The 12,088-nt window shown below is 35.9% G+C and overlaps 1 protein-coding gene across 4 annotated transcripts in view; it reads right to left on the minus strand.

Moving 5' to 3' along the window:
- LOC150095599 (trafficking protein particle complex subunit 13) overlaps positions 1 to 12,088 on the minus strand; it is a 200,329-nt gene that overhangs the window by 119,063 nt on the left and 69,178 nt on the right. For all 4 annotated transcript variants that reach the window (XR_016550085.1, XR_016550084.1, XR_016550086.1 and 1 more), the window contains exon 6: positions 10,453 to 10,497. Coding sequence is in view for 1 of the 4 variants with exons in the window: in XM_090410598.1 (XP_090266724.1) it covers positions 10,453 to 10,497 (45 nt within the window). In the remaining 3 variants the exon portion in view is untranslated. The remainder of the gene's footprint in view (positions 1 to 10,452; positions 10,498 to 12,088) is intronic.

The following is a 12,088-nucleotide window of genomic DNA, read 5'->3' on the forward strand; positions in this document are numbered from 1 at the left end:
CTGTTCCGAGACTCATATTAAATAGCCTAGTCAAAGGAATAATTAATTCAGCTGAACACTCTTTTAGCACACATGCTGATATCCTAACAATCCCTATTGCTTTCATATTCACTTCTTTCATATTCATTCTTTCTTTTACTTGCAGCATATCGATAGAATTCTTGTGGGTTGTCTTTATCACACAGAGCCAGTTTCTTTTCATGCTCAGACTTTGCTTTCTGTACAACAGTTGTGACTATTCTAGCCTATTGCTTATAATGTTCATAACCGATGTAATCATATGCACACGGTATTCCTTCCACATCATCCTTTTCTTACGAATCTCTTGTTTAATAAGATTACATATCCATTTGATTCCTACCTTATTTATTCGTCGAACTCTCAGGACACATTCTGATATCGCATCATTTAAGTATTGTTTAAATGCTTCCCATGCACTGTCGATATTCTTTCCATCCAGCAACTGATCCACTGAACTCAGTATACTCTTCAGTTGGTCATAATTTCCTGCTTTGTAGTTCAGCATGTAACCTATTCTGAATGGAACATTCATAAACTTAGTCACTTCCAAAGTGAGTACCAAATGATCACTGTCACCAACCGGAGGCAGAATAGTTACGTCTTTAACTGAAATGCCCTCTGACTATAATCAAATCTAACACTCTTTGACCTCAAGTTCCTTCTGTCACATGCTGCTTGGAGGATAACTTGAGGAAGTTATCCCGCAACAGCTCAAGAAATGCATTTTCATTCTTCTCATGAGATTCTACTGCTACCCAATCAATATTTGGATAATTAAAGTCTCTCATTATGATTACTCTTTTCATGTTCATATTTTCTATTTGGTGATGCATTTCTTCATCACCAGCAACTGATCCATCAGTGTTAGATTCCACCTCACACCAGATGACTCCAAACTCACTGCCACATGAAATATTGTTAGTAGTAGTAATACTACAATATCAGACTGAATGCTTAGGGTTAGGATAATAATTTACATGGTATCTTACTGAAGTTAATATAGATACAAGTATAGATTATAAAGGAGCACTCCATATGGAAATTCCTCTGTAATTCTCCAATTCAATTCCTTTTATAGATAGGTACTATGAGAAATCTACTCCAATAATCTGGAATTCGTCTCTCTGACTCGTACATCTATATTTGCATATTCCAGGTCTAATATCTACTTCTGGTGCCTTTCAACATTTCAGGTTTTTGATGACTTTTTCTACTTCAAATATTGATTATGTATTCCTGATCGCATTCCTGGTGAGTGTTTTCTACCATCATGCTGTCGCTGCTTATTTCATTCAACTCACTTTCAAAGTAATTACTCCAGACATCTAGAATATTTTTATCTTCAGTTTTCATATCACCTTTATCATCTCCAATTCCTTTTACAGTCTCTTTGCTCCATGTGTTAAGACTTGAGTGCTGGGAGGACATCATGTTGGAGGTTTAAGGGAATATTTACAGCAGTAGAAAAGGATTAAAAACTAATTTTAATGCTTTCAATATTTCGTCTCCGTTACTGAGACATCTTCAGGAATTACAAATAATTCTTGTAACACACACACACACAAGATACACAAAGACAACACAATACTAAATGAAACATGTGGGTGACTCTAATATCCTATCTAGGTGGTGTGCCCACTATGGGCATTTGTAGATGGCCTAGGATGTAAAACGGAACCTCTGATAATTATTGTTTCCCAAATTTTGGAAAGTTTTATACATCCATCTTTATTTAAATTTGGTTGATTTCTGAGTGCCGCTGCAGATTCTAAAAACAGTCTTTCCTTTTTAAATTTACTATGGTGGAGCATGGTGGTTTTCTTTCAGGAGATCCTGTGGGATATATCCAATATGAACACAAATCATACATCTGCAATCACGTGGTCTGCAAGGTCAGATTGACCGTAGTTGTGACTGCAGATGTACAATTTGAGTTCTTTTAAACAGATGGTTGCTGATCTACCTGTCTGTCTGAAAGACAGACAGCTATATTAATGCCACGGAATATAATCGAAAAATGGATATTATTCTCCAAGATCATACCACCTATATCCCACTAGATCACGATCCCACAAAAAAACTCGAGTTAAAATTACTTTAAAAAGTACCTTCCTGGCTGCTGGACATTACAAAAAAACTCAAACCCTTCAGTTCTCGTACCCCTCCCCGTAGGGCGATATATTGTTTACCTAAAATCCACAAACCTAATTCTCCTCTAAGACCAATAACAGATGCCACTGATGCTTCATGCTACAAATTGTCAAAACAGCTGGCAAACTCTCCTACCCCTCCCTGCTCACTGGACTTACATCCTATATAAGAAGCTCTACCCATTTTAAAACCTTGATTGAAAATTTAAATAATAATAAATAATACAGATATATTAGTAAACTTTGACACCACCTAACTGTTTACCAATATTCCCTTAAATGACACACAAAAAATGTTTTTCCTTCTGATATCTTAGATCTTTTTTCCTTTGCCATCAATTCTGGTTATTTTCTTGGAAGAACAAAATTTACAAACAAATAGAGGGAACTGCTATGGGTTTCTTCCCTCTCACTCCATTGCCAATTTTTAGATGAAAATTTTGAAAAGCGAGCCGTAGAATCAGTCCCTCTCAAACCTTCTATCTAGCTAAGATATGCAGATGATGTGTTCTCTATTTGTCTTCATAGCCCAGACACATTAGGCTCCGTCCTCAGTCACCTCAATAGTCTATATCCAAGAATCCAGTTTACGATGTAAAAAGAAAATAACAATAATTTACCCTTCCTAGACTACTTAGTAACATGCCTTTCTAATGGTAACCTTTCCTTCATTGTGCATAAAAAACCCATTCACATAGGCAGATATATTCACAAACTTTCCTACCACCACCCCTCTCAATCTCAAGAGCATTGTTAAAACTCTAACCAATAGAGCCTAAAATCTTTGTTCCAGTGGAACCTCTCTTTCAACTGAATTCAACCACATACATAACACCTTCCTTTCTAATGGCTACAGTAATTACAAAATTAAAAAAATAATCAGTTCCTTCCCAATTCCTTGGCCATCGCTACAGAAGGATTTCAGAAATGCCACCACTATACCCTACATCCATAGCAGATTGGAAAAAATAGCCAGGTCTTTAAAAAAAAAAAAAAAAAAAGCACAATCTCTACACAGCTTTCAAGCCCACTGGAAACTTGCTGCCCTTATCCGTTCTCTCTCAGTGCCTGGAGTATATACAGTACCCTGTTCCTGCAAGATGGCTTACTTCAGAACAGATAGGTAGATCAGTGATCATCCGTTGAGAAGAACACAAATCATACATCTGCAATCACGACTACAGTCAATCTGGCCTTGCAGACAATGTACTGGATACAATCCACAGGATCTCTTGGAAGAAAACCATCATGCTCCACCATAGTAAATTTAAAAAGGAAAGACTGTTTTTTTAGAATCTGAAGCAGCACCCATAAATTAACCATCATCATCATCAAATTCCTGATATATACCCTTAATGGGTGTACAAGATATGATAGTACTACATGAAAAATTTACACCATTACTAACTATAAGGTAGTAAATTACAGTTAGTATTGTAAAATTTTCTATTTACAATTCCTATCTACAATTTTCCTCCAAATCAGTCTGTTACTTGTCAAGACTCCAATATTTTACTGTATCAATACACCTATATCTTCATCTGGGTCTTTTTCCTGCCAACCTGGCAGAGAACACTTGTTTTGCTAATCTTTCCTTTTCCATTCTACTTAAGTGACAATACCACCTGAGATTAGCTCTCCTAATGCATTCCTGGATGCTGACAATATCAAGTTCTTTCCTAATATCCTCATTATTAATATGATATTGCCATTGATGCCATTTGTTCACACCCCTAATCTTTCTCAGGACTCTCATATCTGCAGGCTCTAGTTTGGTCAAGTGTTTTACTTCTAACCCAGCTCTCAGATCCATAAGTTAAAACTGGTTTGAACACTGTCTTGTATACAGCTAATTTAGTCTTTTCACTAATTTCTCTCTTATTCCATATAAATTTATTTAGTTGACTTCCTACCATATCAGCTTTGTTGATTCGGTTGTCTATTTCCATATTTAATTTACCATCTTCACTAAAAATCGTGCCTAAGTAGTTGAAATGTTTTACTTCTATAAGTTCTCTATTCACAATGCATTTCATTGTCTTTTTAATGCTGATCTTCATACCATATCTATTACAACATTTATTCAATATAGTCAGGGAATCTTGCAGACTTGTAGCAGATTTATTTAGAAGTATAACACCATCTGCAATAAAGCAAAGAACTGAGATTAACACTTCCAATTTTGAAATCAGGTTTAATACCACTTTCCTTCATAATGTGATCCATATAGATAATGAATAAGAGAGGGGATAATGTACCTTGTCTGACACCAGATTTAACATTAAACCACCTTCCTGTACTTCCTTCAATTCTAACTGCTAACTTACAACTCAAATAAAGACTAAGTATTGCTTGATATAATGCCCCATTAACACCATATAGCTGTAGCGTTTTGAATAGCTTCTCTCTTGGATAAAATTGAATTTCATATTGAAAAGAATAACATATAAGAAAGTTTTAAAGTGAATAAAAGTTGGGCAGCTCTCAGATGTGAACTGTAGACTAAAATACACAAAGATTATTGAAGAAAAAATGAAAGAGTTTGAGAACAGGAATCAAACCTTGGAGATTCAGTGGCAAGCCTTGAAGAAAGCCCTGATTGACTCAGCTAGAGAGGCATGTGGTGAAGTTGTCTGCAAGGATAGAAAAATGAGAACTCCATGGTGAACACAGGAAGTTAAAGAGGCAGTGAAGGAAAAGAAGAAAGCATATCAAAAGTTCCTGGCAAATAAGTCAGCTTGTGCTCTTAGGGAATACAGAGACAAATGCAAGAATGCTAAACACTGTGTAAAATTAGCTAAACAAAAGTCATGGGAGGACTTTGACAAGAATATAGAAAATAAATATCAAGAAGGTAGCAAAATATTCTGGAGGTTGTTGAAGAAGTTTAAGAATAGAGGAAAGAGTGCTGTAAAAGGAGTTAGAAATGATAAAGGTGATATGAAAACGGAAGAAAAAAAAAAGATATCCTTGAAGTATAGAGTAATTACTTTCAAAAACTGCTAAATGAAACAAGCAGTGATGACAGCAGTGGTAAAAAACACTGACCAGGCATGCGGTCAGGAATACATATCCATACTTGAAGTAGAAAAAGCCATCAAATGCTTAAAATGTGGAAAGGCAGCAGGAGTAGATGATATTCAACCAGAAATGCTGAATTATGGTGGTATAAGAGTCTTACAATGGCTGCACTGCATAGTTCAGAAAGCCTGGACAGAGGGACGAATTCCCGATGATTGGAGTAGAGTTCTCATAGTCCCATATATATAAAAAGGGAAATAAAACTGAATGTGAGAATTACAGAGGTATTTCCCTACTGTGTGTTCCTGGCAAGATCTATACAAGTATACTTGAGAAACGGTTGAGAAGAATTGTGGAAGAAAAGAGTGAAGAAAAAGCTGGATTCAGGCCAAATACAGGCTGTCAGCATCAGATCTTCACTTTACGACAAATAGTCTAGAAAGCTTGGGAATATAACAAAGATCTGATATTCGACCAGAAATGCTGAAGTATAGATTATTCAAAGAATCTTCAGCAGCTCTAAAAAACGTTCCTAACCTCAACAAATTTGGGTGCATGAAACTACCCCAAATTTGGGAGACTTACATTATGAGAACTTCAGCCCAACTGCCAAGACTACCAAATTAGCCCACCAGAGGGCACCATTAGGACTTTAGGAACAATATTAGTTTCTTGCTTTCTTCCTCGTTTGCTTTGTGAGTGCCTGCGTGCACATACCATATCTTTATGTTCCTGAAGATGGCAGTGTGACGTTGCCGAAATATAGAAGTTATTCATTAAAGTTACCTTTAATTAATATACTTTATATGCGTTGTTAATTCCGTAAACTAATTACCAGTTATGTCTGACCAACGTATAAGCCTTGCTACTAGAATCATGATCATCCACGGAGATGCCATCGCACGAAAGGCCCGTCAATATGGCAAAATGAGGTTGAAGATATCAAGGCAAATAAATCGTCTGATGTTCCTAAAATGCTGCCGGGATAACAAAGTAATCCCTAATTGTGTTAAATTGAAGCACCGTTTTACTTCCGAGAAAGCTCTGCGCATTTATAATCGCACTAGTTTCGTCCTGTTAAGAGAACAAATTACGGCGACGCGTGTTCTCCTTGCCGACGAAAACAAAACCTTACGGGCACTAGAGGAAGAGCTTTCGAATACACTCAGCCGTGATCTATGGTCGATACTTTATGACGTTTCATGCGCATCGGCAAAAAAGAATTCGAAAAAATACGAAAACCTGATAAAGAATTCTATTTCCTTACCACAGCCACCACTCGACACTGTAGTCAACCTCTCGTCGGCAGTTTTAAAGCCTGAAGCACTCACCGCACTTGCACGTGGTCACAATTTCGCCCTAGCTCCTAAAAGAATACCTGCCGAAGAAATCATGATCCAAATAGAACGTGGGATTCGCAACCTGCCTAACCATATCGCCAACAACGTTAGACTGGATGTAGTCGGTGTTCTCACTAAAGCCAAACCTCCAAAAACCAACTTATCCAAAAACGAATATGCAGCCCTACAAGAATTGAAAAACAACAAAAAAATAGTAATCACCAAAGTGGATAAGGGGAAACGCCACTGTGGTGCTAAATCAAAAGGACTACAAAGGTAAGCTTAATACTTTAGTACTAGACCGTACCACTTACCCCCTATTGAATATAATCCTACCAGCTCACAGATTAGAACTCTCCACAGACTACTTAAGAAAGTCACTTCTTGGCCTGTGGAAGTCACTAACAAACTAAAACCTTACAACTCTAGACCCCCCCCCCCAGATTATATGGAGTCCCAAAAATACATAAACAAAATGTGCCATTATGTCCATAGTGAATGGCATTGATTCCCCCACATATAAATTAGCCAAACATTTAGCCGAAACGCTCACACACTATACTGGCAATACACCATCACACATAAAAAAACTCAGCCCACTTTAAAGCCAGTATAGAAAATCTCTCACTCCAACACACTGACATAATGGTCAGTTTTGACGTCTCCTCCCTATTCACTAATGTCCCACTCAAAGAAACTCTAGAGCTCATCCAAGCCAAGTTTCCTCCCGAAATCTCAGCCCTATTTCACTTCACAATGAACTCAGGTTATTTCGTTTGGCAAGGAAATTTCTACAAACAGATAGAGGGGACAGCCATGGGTTCTCCACTTTCCCCATCCTTGGCCAATTTCTTTATGGAGACCTTTGAAGAGAAAGCCTTAAACTCTGCCCCACAAAAACCCACTATTTGGCTTCGTTACGTGGATGATGTGTTCGCTATTTGGCCACATGGCTCAGACTCACTCCACTCCTTCCTAACACACTTAAACAACCAACACCCCAGAGTCCAGTACACCTTAGAAAAAGAGGAAAACAACACTCTCCCCTTCCTAGACACTTTAATCACCCACCAGCTTGATGGATCTTTGGTTTTCTCTGTTTACAGAAAACCCACCCATACTGGCAGATACATTCAGCAGCAATTCCCCCCCCCCCCCTCACAACAATATGGGGTTATAAAAACACTATATAACAGAGCAAAATTAATCTGCTCAGATGACAAGGCCCTAACTACTGAACTAAACCACATCCTCAACACTTTCTTAGCCAATGGCTATAACCCCAAAAAAATCCAAAAAATACTAAAGCCAGTAAACCACAACCCCCACCCCCTCCACAATAAAGATTACACCAAGTCTATCACCATCCCCTACATCCAGGGCGCCTCTGAGAAAATAACCAATATCCTCAGAAAATATGACCTTACTTCTTGTTACAGACCATATAAAAAGTTGGCATCCCTTATCCACTCTACCAAAGACCAACCACTTCCCCTAGACCTACCTGGTGTATACCAGGTCCCTTGCAGCTGCAAATTGTCCTACTTTGGCCAAACAGGCAGAACAACAAATATCAGGATTTCAGAACATAAAGACTACATCCAGTTTCACCAGTACAGCCGCTCTGGGCTGGCAGACCATGCCTTAGATACCCACCATAAAATTCGTTGGAAGAAAACAAAAATAATACATCGCAGCAAGTTTAAATACGAAAGATTATTCAAAGATTCTTCAGCAGCTCTAAAAAACGTTCCTAACCTCAACAAATTTGGGTGCATGAAACTACCCCAAATTTGGGAGACTTACATTATGAGAACTTCAGCCCAACTGCCAAGACTACCAAATTAGCCCACCAGAGGGCACCATTAGGACTTTAGGAACAATATTAGTTTCTTGCTTTCTTCCTCATTTGCTTTGTGAGTGCACATACCTGCGTGCGCATACCATATCTTTATGTTCCTGAAGATGGCAGTGTGACGTTGCCGAAATATAGAAGTTATTCATTAAAGTTACCTTTAATTAATATACTTTATATGCGTTGTTAATTCCATAAACTAATTACCAGTTTATTTTTTCAATCCTGTTATATAACTTGATTTCTTTTATAACCTGATTCTTGTAAAGTTTTAAGAGATATACTCCTAATGCATTAGAATTCACTGCATACAATATGATAATATTATGTCTGAGATCTTTATGTTGTGTCAAAGTATTCTGAATATATTATCCTTTAATTAGCAAGGCTATATTTTTTGAACAGCAGGTATGATCAGTGAATTAGAAAATGTTAAAAGATAACATGATGAAATAAGGTATTCTTGAGAAGAGAGAGTAAATAACTAAGATTAGGTCAAAAATGTGAAGAAACAGAAAAGATATAGACCAGGAAAAGTCAAATGAAGGGAAGCTGAAGACAGCAGACAGTTTCTTTTTCCCTGAATTATTTCATAAGATCATTAAAGATTCTTTGCAGACTGAATCAAGGCCTAAAACTGGTGAAAAACGTATGTGAAATGGGGTTGGACTATACTATAGATAGAATCAAAATTGATCTGGTCAGTCAGTATTGAATTATAGGTGAAATAATATAAAGGCATCTGACATTTACAGATTTCTGTTTTTTTGTTAACAGCTTGAGATTCCATATGGAATCCACAAATATGTAGAACTTTTAAAAATCCCTCCTTACTCACAACACATGCTACAAGGAATTTATGAGTCTTCCCCCATCTGCTCCTACATTACTAAATGATTTAATGAAATAATCCAGCAAAACAGAAACTATTCAATCAGACTAATTCTAATGCTTCCTCTGATATTCTATCTCCTACCTATCATATCATACTCCCAACTTAACACTTTCTTTATTTTCTTTTCTCTCTTCTGCTACCCCCTAATCACCACCACCAAATAATCTTTTCTACTTGCTGTATGGATCTAAATGCTATCAGTGAACACCTATAGTCATCAACTAACTTATCATACTATTATATTCTTTTAAAATTTTGTAGTCTTGGTGTATATGACTCTGAGACCATAGTGATGCTAACTAAATATAATTTTGTAATTATCAAATTATATTTCATGAAATACTGAATGACAAATACACTTTTTTGAAAGGGGAGAAAAATGAAAATCATGCTGAATATTTGTATTCTACAAAAGTCTTTGCATATTTCTCTGAGTGACAAAATTAAATCAGGCTTAAAACAATATAGCAATAAATAAAGCTGCCAAAATATGTCAATATTCTAATCCGTAAACTAATCAGTTCCTTTTAATCCAGTCCACATACCTCAAGGATTAAATGTATTTGTATTCAATACATTCCAAAATTATGACAATACATTCCGAACTTATGACAAAATGCAAACTAGAAAATTACCTGTTTATTACATGCACTAATATACTACATTTAACAACAACTGATCAATACTACTATAAAAATATTTTCATCTTCATATATGCCACTAATTCAATTCATGCAAAAGCTTTCTCCATTATAATTAAAGCACATGCTATTTTGTAAACATTAAAGTTTCAATATGCAAAAATTTTTCTACTTCATTTATTTAAAAGTAATTGCACTGCAAACCCAAAATACTAAATAGGGACACACTTAACTAAGAAGAACGTTAGTAAGTAACACTTACGACGTAATCCTGTACATGCAAGGAGCAGGCAGATTCATCAAGAAGAAACGAAAAAAGGGACAAAATTAGTTACAGATATTAAAAAAAAAAAATTAAATTAAAAATCCATGTTAGTCACTATTAATACATGCAAATTAGGGAAGCAAAAAATCTAATAAGATGGTTATGACAAAATGTTATAAAAGTTGTTAAAATAAATGTAATTTTCCATAGAAATTCCAATAACTTTTCAAGTTTTATACTTACCAACCAGACTTATTTTCTTACCTCAGCATTATAAAACTTAGTCTTGATATCCAATGGCTTTAAAACCTAATTCAATATGAACATATTGCAGTATGTCATTTACATTTGATAACTATAAAAATGACTGATTGTTAGTGAAAATGGGAATTACAATTTTCTGTAATTAATTTACTTCAATTTTCTAATTTTAATAAACAACTTAAGCATTGGCAGATTTTTATTTTATTTTATTTTTTTAATTTTTGCATTTATAGTCCTCTTGCCTCCTCTCATAATTAGTATACATGTCTACTGAGAGCACATAGTGAAGTTATTATATATCTTATTTATCTTATATATGTTATATCTTATCTGATGGCAAACCTTTTCCTTTCATATCAAAACACTTACTTTCTGGCCATGGATTAAAATTATGCTAATAAAACAATTAAAATGAAAATAATGAAAACTTTAAAATAGACAGGAACAAGGGGGGGGGGGGCTGAAAAGTTCTAATAAACACTTAGAACAAAAATGATATTAATTAAGGCAAATAATATAACCACAATAAAGAACATATATTAAAACCTTTAACCCCCATGTTTCATCAAATTGTAATAATTTGTTCTTTTTCTTTTAGGGTATATAAGAAGATGTGGCAGAGATTTTGAAGAAATTTGAAGACAAAGGTGTGGGTCAATATCAAGTTTTTCATCCCAGGATATCCAACAGTTGCCAGATGGGTCGCCAAGTTTAAAATTGGGCATCCTAAGATGACAGATGCCCCTAGGTCAGGAAGATCTTCCACAGTAATCACATCTGAAACATCGATGCAGTGCATGCCATAATCCTTGATAATAGATGAATACCAGCCAAAAAATTCTGATTTTGAGGATATCCAAAGAATGAGTTGGGGTCATTACCCACCAACATCTCGGCATGCAGAAGCTCTCAGCAAAGTCGGTCCCCAGATGTTTGAATGCCAACCAAAAGTGAGAACATGTGCTTTCATCTCAAGGTATTGTGGATCATTTTGAGAAATCAGGTGCAAATATTTTGGCTCATATTGTGACTGCTGATGAAATATGGCTTCATCACTATGATCCAGAGACCAAACAACAGTCAGTGGAGTGGAGATACAAAGATTCACATTGGCCAAAGAAGTTCTGAACTCAAAAGAGAGCAGGGAATGTTCTTATCATTGTCTTTTGAGATATGGATGGTATAATCCTTACCAAGTTCCTGTACCTCGAAAAAGATGAAACTGTTATAGCAGCAGTTCATTGAATGAAGAAGGAAACAGAACAGAGGTGTGTTGCTTTTGCTCATACAATACAAAACTTAGGCTTTCAATGTCTGCCTCACCCACCCTATTCACAAGACCTGACCTCATCTGACTATTTCCTATTCCCAAATTTAAAGAAACACTTGAAAGGAATAAAATTAACCAGAGATAATGAAGTCATATTTGCAGCTGAGGATTGGTTTTGTGCAACAAGGGAAAGACTTTTTTTCTCAGAGGATTGCAAATGATGCAAATGCATTGTAACAAGTGTATAACAATTCGTGGAGAATACGTAGAATAATGTGTAAGTTACATGGTTCTACCACATTTCTTCATGGTCATTATCATAACTTTTCAGCACACACTCGTATATGAAGTGCATTATCCATGTGA

This window comes from Typopeltis vanoorti, chromosome 20, assembly GCF_054136105.1.
Source record: "Typopeltis vanoorti isolate ZY-2024b chromosome 20, IOZ_Tvanoo_1.0, whole genome shotgun sequence".
Taxonomy (NCBI): domain Eukaryota; kingdom Metazoa; phylum Arthropoda; class Arachnida; order Uropygi; family Thelyphonidae; genus Typopeltis; species Typopeltis vanoorti.